Raw genomic sequence first — 15,998 nt, forward strand, 5'->3', positions numbered from 1 at the left:
CTGTCGCTCTCTCGCCTATGTCTACAGCTCTATATATTATGACATTTTATTTCCTCTTCTTGTCCCTCTCTTTCCTCTTCTTCCCTCACTCAGGCATGATGGAGATATCTTCATAAAAAATCCATTTCTCCCGTGTATGGGACAGGCTGTAGTGAAAGATGGTAATTCCCAATGGAAATAAGTCACTTTGTCTTTCTCGGGTTATCCTGGTTCTCTTTACATATGCTGCTGTGTATGATGATCTTTGTAACTGTATTTGTGTATACCTGAATAAACTTACTTACCCAGGTGATAGTAAATCCAAATCTGCTGGAACGAAACCTCTGAAGTTGCCTTAACTGACAAACTCTTAGAAGAGTGCTTGACGATAGCCTCACTGCCCTACTGAAGTCCCGCAATTCATGCTGACACATTATATCACCTTGTATAAGCATTAAGCACCTTCCTGGGTGATGGAATATGACAGGGACACACATCTAGCTTTTGTTCCCACTGTGTAATTGTTATACATATATACCTGGAGAGAGTTCTGGGGGTCAACGACCCCGCAGCCCGGTCTGTGACCAGGCCTCATGGTGGATCAGGGACTGATCAACCAGGCTGTTACTGCTGGCAGCACGCAAGCTGACGTACGAACCACTACCCGACTGGTCAGCTACTGACTTTTGGTGCCTGTCCAGTGCCTGCTTGAAGACAGCCAGGGATCTATTGGCAATCCCCCTTTTGTATGCTGGGATGCAGTTGAACAGTCTTGGGCCCCTGACACTTACTGTGTTGTCTCTTATCGTGCTAGTGGCACCCCTTCTTTTCAATGGGGGGGATGTTGCATCGTCTGCCGAGTCTTTTGCTTTCATATGGAGTGATTTTCGTGTGCAAGTTTGGTACTAATCCCTCTAAGATTTTTCAAGTGTATGTAATCATGTATCTCTCCCTCCTGCTTTCTGGGGAGTACAGGTTGAGGAACTTAAGCGTTCCCAGTAATTGAGGTGTTTTATCGCAGTTATGCGCGCCGTGAAGGTTCTCTGTACATTTTATAGGTCAGCAATTTCACCTGCCTTGAAAGGTGCTGTTAGTGTGCCGCAATATTCCAGCCTAGATAGGACAATCGACCTGAAGAGTGTCATCATGGGCTTGGCATCTTTGGGCTTGAAGGTTCTCATTATCCATCCTGTCATTTTTCTAGCAGATGCGATTGATACAATGTTATGGTCCTTGAAGGTAAGATTATATATATACATATATATATATATATATATATATATATATATATATATATATATATATATATATATATATATATATATATATATATATATATATATATATATATATCGTGTCGAATATGTAAAACTGGTCAATTAGCAAGAACTCATTTAAAATTAAGTCCTTTCCAAAATTTTCTCTTATATGTTTAAAGATATATTTTTTCATTAAGGTTGATGTAAAAGTTTATAATTTTGCACCAAAAGAAACTTAGAAAACTTACCTAACCTTATTACAACAAGAACAATTTATTTTAGCCTAACCCAACTAAACATATTTTAGATTTGTTTACAATAATTTAATACTAAACAAACACAGTGAAATATATTTTTTTAGTTAGGTTCAGAATGATTTTGGCGAAATTATTGCATACACAAATTTTCACTTGTCTTATATGGCAAGATGAGCGTTGCTATTTAAGCCAAGATCGCAAGTTCTGCCTATTCGGCACGACATACATATATATATATATATATATATATATATATATATATATATATATATATATATATATATCAATAACAACACTGCACTAGCCAAGGACTCGAACCCATGCTGCTTTGGCTTGCCTCATGGTGGGCGAAAACGCATGACGCCCTAATCCACAGGACCATACGATCTTTACAAGTAGAGAATCCAGCGGAACTGGATGTTGTACTCCCTACTCAAGGACACACGATGGTGTGGATGACTCTAGGCTAATTTCATTCTAGTCCCCTAGACAACACAATAAATGTCAGGGACCCAAGACTGTTCAACTGCTTCCCAGCATACATAAAGGGGATTACCAATAGACCCCTGGCTGTCTTCAAGAAGGCACTGGACAGGCGCCTAAAGTCAGTACCTGACCACTCGGGCTGTGGCTCGTGCGTTGGTTTGCGTGCGGCCGACAGTAACAGCCTGGTAGATCAGGCCCTGATCCACGACGAAGCCTGGTCACATATCGGGCCGCGGGGGCATTGACCCCCGAAACCTTCTCCAGGTATACTTCAGGTTGTCTAAAGGCTTGTTGCACCTGATCGTAATTTAGCAAAGCACTCAGCAGGACGGATCAAGTGCAAGGCAGAGGCGTCGCTAGTGTTGGTGTCAGCCGGGGCGGCCCCCCCCCGCCCCCCTTACGACGCCACTGGTGCAAAGCAAACAAATGGGTAGATTTTTTTTACCCATGTTTCCCATCACCAATATTTTCACTATGTATATTGTTAATTAAAGAAGTCAGATTGATATCATATAAATCATAGCAACTGAAAACGAAAGTGGTCACGACCAGTGTCTCCGGTGGTCACGACCAGTGTCTCCGGTGGTCACGACCAGTGTCTCCGGAGGTCTCCCCATGTTGTTTGTCTTGGCCTTCCTCTACCCTGCTGAGCGCTTTGTTTGCTGACTAAGTTATGACCAGTTATGACCAGGTGCTGTACAGAATTTTAGACTACCACCTGCGTTCGTAATATGGGCGCCTGTCTGCGAATCTGAACCTGGGACCTCCTACATATTACGAACGCAGGTGGTAGTTCAAAGGCCTGTAGCACCTGGTTGTAGCTTCGCGATTAGGGAAAGGAGGATCGAACCTTCATCACTTCTGTGTTGCTGAATAATTCTCACAGGTCTAGCGCTTTACTTTATTCTATCAGCACAAAGTGACCAGATCTTTAAGATGGGAAAATTTACTTGACGGGAATAATCAATTGAAATTATCGGAATCTTACAGAGACGAGCTTATAGCCGGAATATTATAAAGACAATCTTACAGAGACGAGCTTATAGCCGGAATATTATAAAGACAATCTTACAGAGACGAGCTTATAGCCGGAATATTATAAAGACAATCTTACAGAGACGAGCTTATAGCCGGAATATTATAAAGACAATCTTACAGAGACGAGCTTATAGCCGGAATATTATAAAGACAATCTTACAGAGAGATATAATTTTGAAGAAAATGTAAAGCTTTCCTAAGTGACGACTGTAGTACTTGACACCTTTGTTACACAGGTATATCTTCGACGTGTGCAGCGACGTGTTGGTGTACCTGGTGGCATGGATCACCTTTGCTGAGGACTCGCCTCTTTCTAACAGGTTCATCGACCCTGGAGATGCTCGCAATTTTAAGGTAAGAGAGAGAGAGAGAGAGAGAGAGAGAGAGAGAGAGAGAGAGAGAAATGGAATCCCTTTATTATATAAATGTATAAAATTTTTATCCCTGGGTCATGATCAATACAGTAACTTGGATGAGCGGCCATAATGGAGCATCTTGAGAGTAAATTGATCATCAAATAATAGGCAAAAAATAGATCAAACTTTCCGCAGAATTGCTGGAAGAAGATCTGAAGTACTGAGATGGTGTTGATGTGCAGCGAAGATGGTGTATGAAAGTTGAGTCTAATAAAGGGCAGAGACAGTAGTCAGATAATGTTGTGACCAGCATAGATGTATCCACACTTCTGACCAGTGTGCCTCAATGAAACACCTTCTGACCATTTAGGCCACACCAGAAAATTATAATGAAATAAACTCTCTACCTCAATTAAATCCTAACACAAAATAATTAAAATTACCTATCTGATCTATAATGAATGATTTTTTTCCTTATATGCTTGAATATTGATGATAACATTGTGAAGATGCAAATGTTCCCGACAGAGCAACTTTCCTCGCGTACTGTCACATTTCTTGATCAGCTAGCACTTCTTTATTTCTATTTAAAGTGCTTCAACAACCAGGTTATTAGCACCACTCACTTTACACTTGCTGTTAAGTCACTTTTGGACTGGTGGGAACTAAGTGATGTCAAGCCAACAGTTAGTTTAATATGTTTATTATGCACCCCATACCCATCCTGTGGGCGGTAGTCAAAAGATTACAGAGGTACATAATTGGTCCAGGGACTGGACTCCAAAGTTTTGATAGCTGAGCAAGTTACAAAGGTAATGAACTAGATCTGGTCATAATCATGACCAAGTTACAAAGGTAATGAGCTCCAGGTTGAGCTGGTCACACTCATGAATAATTGCAAAGGTAATGAATCATAAACACTTTAATCATGAGAATTTACGAAGGTAATGAGCTCCAGGTAGAGCTGGTCACAATCATGACAAGTTTCAAAGGTAATGAATGATAAACATGTTATGACATAATTACAATCATAGACAAATTACAGAGTAATGAGCAGTTAACAAACATAGTAGGGAATTCATCCATTGCCACAACAACAGATGTTGCTAGGTGCCTGTCTCTCCTCGGCAGACAGCCATTGCAAACAGCAGCAAGTTGCCCAGGGATCTGCTGCTTGCACGAGCACCATCGACCCTCCCCAAGAGGTCCAAGAAGCCAGTGACTCCGTCAGCAGCCCGATGGAGAGCTGTCCTAGGGACATGTCAGCGTCCTGGTGGACGCCAAGTTGATTGAAGATCCCAGGGCCTCGTGTGCACGGATGTTGAAGCTTGAGGAACTCAGTACACACTGCCTGTGGCACACCTGGCAGCTGCCTCGCGGTCGAACTCCACGATGCTGTCCCTGTAGTGGAAGTTCCTGTGAGCCCGGCACTCCCTGCAGTGCCATCGCTGACATCGTGGGTTAGGGGAGAAGTACCCTCTACAGATGGGGTGGCGCTGGGAGTTGGGTGGGTGAGGCGGGGGAGACGCGCAGGGGTGAGGAGTTATGAGAGGGTCACTGTTTACTACACACGCCCTCCCCCTCCCCCCCAGCGGAGAGGGGGGGAGGCGCTGACTGGTCCTGACTCAACAACACCAAACCCTCTAAAACTGCACAACACTTCAACTATTTACGCTGAAACGATGCACTGGGATGTCCGTTCGCTGCTCTGGTATCTTCTCAAAGCATTCACACTGAGTTCTGTTAAGTAGGGACCTGGTCATCCTCTTTGACCAGGAGCTATCCTTGAAAATCCCGCAGCTAGCCCGCTACACAACCTGCTGCGTCGGCCATGCCAGCAGCTGTGTCAAGCCAACAGACAGCATTTTTGCTCATAATTCCAAAGGTTTACTTTAATATGTTTATTATGCACCCCATACCCATCCTGTGGGCGGTAGTCAAAAGATTACAAAGGTACATAATGGGTCCAGGGACTGGACCCCAAAGTTATGATAGCTGAACTAGTTACAAAGGTAATGAACTCCAGGTATATCTGGTCACAATCATAACCATGTTACAAAGTTAATGAACCACCTACACGTCCATCCATGGTCATAATCATGAACAAATTACAAAGTAATGAGCCATTCATATGTCCACACCCGGTCACAACTGTAATTAGTTATTAGTGCAACTATTAATTGAATCACATACATACACACACACACACGAGAGCACACATACACACACACACACACACACACACACACACACACACACGCACACACACACACACACACACACACACACACACACACACACACACACACACACACACGTAGTGGAGGCGGGAACCAAACATAGTCTTAAGACGAGGTTTGATAAAGCTCATGGAGCAGGGAGAGAGAGAGGACCTAGTAGCAACCAGTCAAGATGCAGGGCCAGGAGCTAAGACTCGACCCCTACAACCACAAATAGGTGAGTACAAATAGGTGAGTACACACACACACACAGGAGAATAGGGCGAAGAGTCGTAGAGCCAGAAATGAATATGCACAGGTAATAAGAGAGACATAAAGGCAATACGAGAATGACATAGCAGCGAAAGTCAAACCTGACCCAAAGCTGTTGTACAGCCACATCAGGAGGAAAACAACAGTGAAGGACCAGGTAATCAGGCTGAGGAAGGAAGGAGGGGAGGTAACATAAAATGACTGCGAAGTATGTGAGGAGCTTAGCATGAGATTCAAAGAAGTGTTCACAGAGGAGACAAAAGGGGCTCCAGAAAGGCGGGAAGGTGGGTTACACCATCAAGTGTTTGACACAATAAATACAATTGAGGAAGAAGTGAAGAGGCTGCTAAGCAAGCTAGATGCCTTAAAGGCGAAGGGGCCTCTGCTCCTGAGGGAGCAGAGGTGCTTTGTGTACCACTAACAACTATCATCAACACATCTATCGAAACAGGGCGATTATCTGAGGTATGGAAGACAGCAGATGTAGTCCCAATTTGTAAAAAAGGAGACAGACACGAAGCATTAAACTACAGGCCAGTGTCACTTACATGTATAGTATGCAGAGTCAATGAGAAGATTATCAGAAGAGTGGTGAAACACCTAAAAAGGAATGAGCCTATCAACTACAGCCAACACGGTTTCAGGGACGGGAAATTCTATGTCACAAACCTACTGGAGTTTTATGACAGGGTGACGGCAGTAAGACAAGAGAGAGAGAGGGTGAGTAGATTGCATTTTCTTGGAGTGTAAGAAGGCGTTTGACATAGTTCCACACAAAATATTAGTGCAAAAGCTGGAGGACTAGACAGGGATAACAGGGAAGGCACTACAATGGGTTAGGAATACCTGTTAGGAAAACAACAGCGAGTCATGGTACGTGGTGACGTGCCAGAGTAGGCGCCTGTGACGAGTGGGGATCCACAGGGGTCAGTCCGGTGCTGTTTCTGGTATTTGTGAACGGCGTGACGGAAGGAATAGACTCGGAAGTGTTCCTGTTTGTAGATGATGTGAAGTTGATGAGAAGAATTCAATCGGACGAGGACCAGGCAGAACTACAAAGGTATCTGGACAGGCTGCAGGCCTGCTCCAGCAACTAACTCATGGAGTCCAACCCCACCGAGTGCAAAGCCATGAAGATTGGGGAAGGGCAAAGAAGACCACAGATGGAGTACAGTCTAGGGGGCCAGAGACTACAAACCTCACTCAGGGAAAAGGATCTTGAGGTGAGTATAACACCGGGCACATCTCCTGAGGCACACATGAACCAAATAACTGCTGCAGCATATGGGCTCCTAGCAAATCTAAGAACAGCATTCTGACATCTCAATAGGGAATCGTTCAGGGCCCTGTACACCGTGTACGTTGGGCCTATATTGGAGTATGCAGCACCAGTTTGAAACCCACACCTAGCCAAGGACGTAGGGAAATTAGAGAAAGTGCAAACGTTTGCAACAAGACTAGTCCCGGAACAAAGGGGTATGTCCTACGAGGAGAGGTTAAGTGAAAACAAATTGATAACACTGGAGAACAGGATAGATAAGGGAACATATGAACATAAGAAAGGAGGAACACTGCAGCAGGCCTGTTGGCCCATACTAGGCAGGTCCTTTACAATTCATCCCACTAACAAACATTTGACCAACCCAATTTTCAATGCCACCCAAGAAACAAGCTCCGATGTGCAAGTCCCACTCAAATCCAACCCATCCCACTCATGTACTTATCCAACCTAAATTTGAAACTACCCAAAGTCCTAGCCCCAATAACCCAACTAGGTAGACTGTTCCACTCATCAACTACCCTATTTCCAAACCAATACTTTCCTATGTCCTTTCTAAATCTAAACTTATCTAATTTAAATCCATTACTGCGGGTTCTCTCTTGGAGAGATATCCTCAAGACCTTGTTAATATCCCTTTATTTACCTATTCCACTTATACACTTATCTTCCCCTCATTCTTCGTCTAACAAGTGAATGTAACTTAAGACTCTTCAATCTTTCTTCATAAGGAAGATTTCTAATGCTATCTATTAATTTAGTCATCCTACGCTGAATGTTTTCTAACGAATTTATATCCATTCTGTAATATGGAGACCAGAATTGAGCTGCATAATCTAGGTGAGGCCTTACCAATGATGTATAAAGCTGCAGTATGACCTCTGGACATCTGTTGCTTACACTTCTTGATATAAATCCCAGTAATCTATTTGCCTTATTACGTACACATAGGCATTGCTGTCTTGGTTTAAGGTTGCTACTTACCATAACCCCCAAGTCCTTTTCGCAATCTGTATGGCTAAGTTCTGCATTATTTAACTTATAAGTGCTAGGGTTATGGACACTCCCGAGCTTCAGAACCTTGCATTTATCTACATTGAACTTCATCTGCCACTTTTCTGACCAAGAGTAGAGTTTGTCTAAATCCTCCTGAAGTTCCCTAACATCTACGTTTGAATCAATTATCCTACCTATCTTCGTGTCATCGGCGAATTTGCTCATATCACTAGTAATTCCTTCATCAAGATCATTGATATATATTATAAACAACAACGGGCCCAAGACTGATCCCTGTGGAACGCCACTTGTTACTGATCCCCACTCGGATTTAACCCCATTTATGGACACTCTCTGCTTCCTGTCTGTGAGCCATGATTCGATCCACGAGAGCACCCTTCCCCCAATGCCATGAGCTGCTACTTTCTTCAACAGTCTTTGGTGCGGAACTTATCAAATGCCTTACTAAAATCTAAGTAAACAATATCAAATTCTTTATCGTGGTCAACAGCCTCAAAAGCTTTACTGAAGAAAGTTAATAAACTAGTTAGACAAGACCGGCCTCTTGTGAATCCATGCTGAGTATCATTAATCAAGCTATGCTTATCGAGATGGCTTCTTATAATCTGAGCTATAATTGACTCTAGCAATTTGCCTACAATTGAGGTCAGGCTTATTGAGGTCAGGCTTATTAGTTAATGGTTCACAGACTTCCATTTTGCATTCCTTTAGAACCCTTGAAAAAACCTCATCAGGACCCGGTGACTTATTTTGCTTCAGTCGGTCTATCTGCTTCTCAACCATTTCACTAGTGACTGTGATGTTACATAATTTACCTTCTTCTTGCCCACTATAAAAATTAATTACCGGAATATTATTAGTGTCTTCCTGTTTAAAATCCGAGAGAAAATAATTATTTAAAATCGAGCACATTTCATTCTCTTTGTCAGTAAGATGCCCATAGTTATTTTTAAGGGGACCTATCTTATCTCTGACTTTTGTTCTATATACCTGGAAAAAACTTTTTGGGTTAGTTTTAGAATCCCTAGCAACTTTAATTTCATAGTCCCTTTTAGCTTTTCTTATCCCCTTTTTAATGTCCCTCTTAATGTCAATATACTGATTCATCAGATGACCCTCGCCTCTTTTGATACGCCTATAAATTCCTTTCTTATGCCCTAGTAGATATTTCAGCCTATTATTCATCCATTTTAGGTCATTTCTATTTGATCTAATTTCTTTATCAGGGATAAACGTTCTTTGAGCAGCATGTATTGTGTTCAGAAAACTGTCATATTGATAGCTCTCTTCGTTACCCCAGTCAACAGATGATAAGTGTTCTCTAAGCCCATCGTAATTTGCTAAGCGAAAATCTGGAACTGTTACTGAGTTATCCCTACTATCACACTTCCATTCAATTCTAAATGTAATTGATTTGTGGTCGCTAGCACCCAGTTCCTCTGAAACTTCTAAATTATTAACAAGGGATTCATTGTTTGCCAGAACTAAGTCAAGCAGGTTATTACCCCTTGTAGGTTCTGTCACAAACTGCTTCAAAAAACAATCCTGAACTACTTCTAAGAAGTCGTATGATTCTAAATTCCCAGTCAAGAAATTCCAATCAATATGATTAAAGTTAAAGTCTCCTAGAATTACTACATTATCGTGCCTTGTGGCCCTAACAATTTCCTCCCATAGTAGTCTCCCCTGGTCCCTATCTAAATTTGGGGGACGGTATATCACACCTAAAATTAACTTTTCATGCCCCTCTGAAAATTCTATCCAAACAGACTCTGTATGTGTTACTTCAGACTTAATACCCGTTTTTATGCAACAGTTCAAGCGATCTCGGACATACAGTGCCACTCCACCCCCCTTCCCGATACTTCTATCTACTTGGAACAATTTAAAACCCTGAATGTGACATTCTGCAGGCATGTCCCGACTTTTTTAATTAAACCACGTCTCAGTAATGGCAAATACATCTATGTTACCTGCACTAGCAACTAGTCTCAACTCGTCCATCTTATTCCTAGCACTGCGACTATTTGTGTAATAAATACTTAAAGACCCTCCTCTCTCTTTACCCTTCCTGCTCCTTTCTGTTATTCCACTAAACCTATTACTGTCCTTGTCAATTAGTGCCACTGGCTTTCCAATATCCACCTTATTTTGCCTATTACTAGTTCTCCTAGTACTCATATTACTACCCTGAGACTTCACAGTTTTCCCGCAAAAACCCATACCATTAACTATTCCTAGTTTAAAGACCTAACAGCTCCCTCCACTGCGTTGGCCAGTGCTCCCATCCCACACCTAGATAAGTGAACCCCATCCCTGGCATACATGTCATTTCTGCCATAGAAGAGGTCCCAGTTGACAATGAATGTTACCGCATTTTCCTTACAGTATTTGTCCAGCCAGCAATTGACACCAATTGCTCTGGACAACCATTCATTTCCAACTCCTCTCCTTGGCAAAATGCCACATATGACAGGTTTCCCTCCCTTCCTCCTAATTATCTCTATTGCTGACCTATACCTGCTAATCAGGTCCTCACTCCTACGTCTGCCAACATCGTTGCCTCCAGCACTGAGACAGATAATAGGATTGCTCCCATTACCTCTCATGATGTCATCCGGACGGCTAACAATATCCTTCATCCCAGCCCCAGGAAAACACACTCTCTGCCTCCTACTCCTATCCTTCAAGCAGAATGCCCTATCCATGTACCTAATCTGGCTATCCCCAACAACAACAATGTTTTTACCTTCCTTGGCATCGTCCGTCGTGATGCTCCGAGTAGTCGACTCACATTCGCCAGGTAGCATTACACCACTTGTAGAATTCGTCAAGACATTCTCGATGGTCTTCGTTGGGGTTTCTAGGGATGTCTCACTCACGTCTGCCAATGCTTCTTTGGTGCTCGTTGTGGCATTCCCAGTAGAACACTCACATTCGTCAGGTAGCACCGAGAATGAGTTGGAAGTTTCCACGGTAGTCTTCTGGTTTCTCGTTGTTTCTGCCTCTCCAACCGTTTTCTTGATCTTCAGCTTGGTTCCATGTTGCCTGGCCACTGACCAAGCTCCCCTCTTAACCTGGGGACTCACAACAGGAGGATTACTACGAATCCTCTTGTTCTATTCCGTTAATCGCCGTATCTCCAGCTTAGCAACTCTGAGCTCTTCTCTCAGCTGCTGGTAAAGTTGCTCAAGAGAGGACATCCTGGTTCAGATTCACAGAGAGCACACAAACAGGTCTTCACAGAGCTAAGTACACATCACCACTGAGAGGAATCGACAAAGCGGACAGATACAGGATGTTCCAGAGATGGGACACATCAACAAGGGATCACAGTTGGAAGTTGAAGACTCAGATGAATCATAGGGATGTTAGGAGGTATTTCTTCAGTTACAGAGTTGTCAGGAAGTGGAATAGTCTTGGAAATGATGTAGTGGAGGCATGATCCATGCATAGCTTTAAGAAAAGGTATGATAAAGCTCATGGAGCAGGAAGAGTGACCAAGTAGCGACCAGTGAAGAGGCGGGGTCAGGAGCTGTGACTTGACCCCTGCAGCCATAACTAGGTGAGAACTAGGTAAGTACACACACACACACGCACATACACACATACACACACACACACACACACACACACACACACACACACACACACACACACACACGCACGCACGCACATATATACATACATACATACACACAAGCACACACACACACTCTTGGTAATACTTTATTTACAGGGAGCAAAGTCAGGGTATTTCTCCGGAATGGTCTGTAATATACCACTGTGGATAAAATACTTTGCCATTTCTTGAGTATTTCTGAGTGAGTTGTTTCTAAATTCATTAATTTTATCGCATTCCAGTACACATAATGACGCAAGGTGTGACAATAGTCCATCTGGCAAAGTTTAAATTTCGTTTGGTCTACATCTGGTGGTGGTGATTTAACCTGCCAAAGTTACTTGTAACCCAGCCGGAGCCGGGCAGTAGTGACATACAAGAGTCTGCTTATTTTGTTGGATGCACCATAGACATGTGGCTCCTCCTGTATGATAAAATGATAGATGGACTGACTGGTGTCAGTCTCCCTGAGTCTTAAGTCAATAAAGTTCAGTTGAAGTTCTTTTCGTATTATTGTTCTCAAACTGCAAACTGACAACCCAAGATTGTAATCTATTCCCTCTCTGAAAGAGTATAACAGCCAGTTCATCAGTTCTATCATGCATCTGAAGACCAATGTGAGATGGAATCTACAGCATGTGCACTCTGACTCCACTGTCCACAATCTTACCATACCTGTGTCTGGCTTCTGACACGAGCATGCCACAATTTATATTAAAGGAGTTGAGAGCATTTATGGATGACAAAGAATCAGTTACAATTAAAGTATAAACCTTAGATACATGGACACATTTGAGTGCAAGGAGTATGGCAAACAGTTCTGTTTGAAGGGTAGAGGCCCAGTTATTGATGCGTGCTGCAATTTATTTATGAGAGCCATCACTGTACGAACGGCAGCACTACCAGCTGCACCAGTGGATTGGTGAACAGAACCATCAACGTAAATAATTTGTGTAAGAGTGTGCTGTGTGACTATGTTATCAATACAGCTTAAGGCATCATGTTTGGCTTCAAGGCGAAGCTTTGGTTGTGATTTAAAAAGAATTTTTTGAGAAATGGCTAGATGGTAGTTTTGAATGGGGTAATATCACACAGAGCGGAGAAGTGCCGCTGTTGCCTTGCTTGACATAGATCATATAGCTGGTTCATGCGGAGGTCAGTTCCAGTTTTTTCAATCCATCTGGAAGGATGTTCACCAGTGCTGAGGATATTTTGGAGGGTTTCTGTGCAGGGGTTTGAATGGGCTAACCTAAGCATATTGACCCCAATGAGGAAATTTCTTTCAGTACACGATCTCTGATGCTTTGGATATAAATTTTTTTCCTCATATTTAAAATTTTGGCAGTACGATGGCATCCTAGGATGATCCTCATTGCTTCGTTCTGCAGTTTTTCCAGCCAGTCAGACACGAGTGCAAGTAGTGGCGCAGCATAATTAACCAATGCTCTAATATAAGCAAGGTACATCATTTTCACAATTTTAACATTAGCTCCATACCTGGGATGAAAACCTGCCACAACTCTAAGTGCTCTCAGCCTTTCTTTGCATTGGCGACAAAGTCTCGTTACAACAGGTCCAAGTAATGGAACCTCAAAGCCAATACAAGTATATGGTTATATAGTCTAGAAGAGACCCATCATTCAACTGGCTCTGGCGAACTGTGCCTCTCTGTCAAGGAGAACGCTTGAGTATCTTTGTTTTATCAGTAGAGATTATCAACCCCAGATCTTGATACGAGGCTAGTACATGGTTAAGGATGCTTGGGTGTTGGAGAAACCAGTGGTGTAAATAATTATATCAGCAAAAGTAATCATATAATGATGGGACTGGCTAGGCGTGACGTGTACTTAGCTCAGTGGTGACGTGTACTTAGCTCAGTGGTGACGTGTACTTAGCTCTGTGAAGACCTGTTTGTGTGCTCTCTGTGAATCTGAACCAGGATGCCCTCTCTTGAGCAACTTTACCAGCAGCTGAGAGAAGAGCTCAGAGTTGCTAAGCTGGAGATACGGCGATTAACGGAGGAGAACAAGAGGATTCGTAGTAATCCTCCTGTTGTGAGTCCCCAGGTTAAGAGGGGAGCTTGGTCAGTGGCCGGGCAACATGGAACCAAGCTGAAGATCAAGAAAACGGTTGGAGAGGCAGAAACAACGAGAAACCAGAAGACTACCGTGGAAACTTCCAACTCATTCTCGGTGCTACCTGACGAATGTGAGTGTTCTACTGGGAATGCCACAACGAGCACCAAAGAAGCATTGGCAGACGTGAGTGAGACATCCCTAGAAACCCCAACGAAGACCATCGAGAACGTCTTGACGAATTCCACAAGTGGTGTAATGCTACCTGACGAATGTGAGTCGACTACTGGGAGCATCACGAAGGACGACGCCAAGGAAGGTAAAAACATTGTTGTTGTTGGGGATAGCCAAGTTAGGTACATGGATAGGGCATTCTGCTTGAAGGATAGGAGTAGGAGGTAGAGAGTGTGTTTTCCTGGGGCTGGGATGAAGGATATTGTTAGCCATCTGGATGACATCATGAGAGGTAATGGGAGCAATCCTATTATCTGTCTCAATGCTGGAGGCAACGATGTTGGCAGACGTAGGAGTGAGGACCTGATTAGCAGGTATAGGTCAGCAATAGAGATAATTAGGAGGAAGGGTGGGAAACCTGTCATATGTGGCATTTTGCCAAGGAGAGGAGTTGGAAATGAATGGTTGTCCAGAGCAATTGGTGTCAATTGCTGGCTGGACAAATACTGTTAGGAAAATGCGGTAACATTCATTGACAACTGGGACCTCTTCTATGGCAGAAATGACATGTATGCCAGGGATGGGGTTCACTTATCTAGGTGTGGGGTGGGAGCACTGGCCAACGCAGTGGAGGGAGCTGTTAGGTCTTTAAACTAGGAATAGTTAGTGGTATGGATTTTTGTGGGAAAACTGTGAAGTCTCAGGGTAGTAATATGAGTACTAGGAGAACTAGTAATAGGCAAAATGAGGTGGATATTGGAAAGCAAGTGGCACTAATTGACAAGGACAGTAATAGGTTTAGTGGAATAACAGAAAGGAGCAGGAAGGGTAAAGAGAGAGGAGGGTCTTTAAGTATTTATTACACAAATAGTCGCAGTGCTAGGAATAAGATGGACGAGTTGAGACTAGTTGCTAGTGCAGGTAACATAGATGTATTTGCCATTACTGAGACGTGGTTTAATTCAAAAAGTCGGGACATGCCTGCAGAATGTCACATTCAGGGTTTTAAATTGTTCCAAGTAGATAGAAGTATCGGGAAGGGGGATTGGGGTGGCATTGTATGTCCGAGATCGCTTGAACTGTTGCATAAAAACGGGTATTAAGTCTGAAGTAACACATACAGAGTCTGTTTGGATAGAATTTTCAGAGGGGCATGAAAAATTAATTTTAGGTGTGATATACCGTCCCCCAAATTTAGATAGGGACCAGGGGAGACTACTATGGGAGGAAATTGTTAGGGCCACAAGGCACGATAATGTAGTAATTCTAGGAGACTTTAACTTTAGTCATATTGATTGGAATTTCTTGACTGGGAATTTAGAATCATACGACTTCTTAGAAGTAGTTCAGGATTGTTTTTTGAAGCAGTTTGTGACAGAACCTACAAGGGGTAATAACCTGCTTGACTTAGTTCTGGCAAACAATGAATCCCTTGTTAATAATTTAGAAGTTTCAGAGGAACTGGGTGCTAGCGACCACAAATCAATTACATTTAGAATTGAATGGAAGTATGATAGTAGGGATAACTCAGTAACAGTTCCAGATTTTCGCTTAGCAGATTACGATGGGCTTAGAGAACACTTATCATCTGTTGACTGGGGTAACGAAGAGAGCTATCGATATGACAGTTTTCTGAACACAATACATGCTGCTCAAAGAACGTTTATCCCTTATAAAGAAATCAGATCAAATAGAAATGACCCAAAATGGATGAATAATAGGCTGAAATATCTACTAGGGCATAAGAAAGGAATTTATAGGCGTATCAAAAGAGGCGAGGGTCATCTTATGAATCAGTATATAGACATTAAGAGGGACATTAAAAAGGGGATAAGAAAAGCTATGAAATTAAAGTTGCTAGGGATTCTAAAACTAACCCAAAAAGTTTTTTCCAGGTATATAGAACAAAAGTCAGAGATAAGATAGGTCCTCTTAAAAATAACTATGGGCATCTTACTGACAAA

General features: G+C 42.7%; 1 protein-coding gene across 2 annotated transcripts in view; it reads left to right on the forward strand.

The window, feature by feature from the left end:
* The window catches only part of LOC128685620 (major facilitator superfamily domain-containing protein 12-like), a 111,973-nt gene that overhangs the window by 48,916 nt on the left and 47,059 nt on the right, over window positions 1-15,998 (forward strand). For both annotated transcript variants that reach the window (XM_070082682.1, XM_070082686.1), the window contains exon 6: window positions 3,256-3,373. In XM_070082682.1, the coding sequence (XP_069938783.1) occupies window positions 3,256-3,373 (118 nt within the window). The remainder of the gene's footprint in view (window positions 1-3,255; window positions 3,374-15,998) is intronic.

Source organism: Cherax quadricarinatus, chromosome 1 (assembly GCF_038502225.1).
Source record: "Cherax quadricarinatus isolate ZL_2023a chromosome 1, ASM3850222v1, whole genome shotgun sequence".
Taxonomy (NCBI): Eukaryota; Metazoa; Arthropoda; class Malacostraca; order Decapoda; family Parastacidae; genus Cherax; species Cherax quadricarinatus.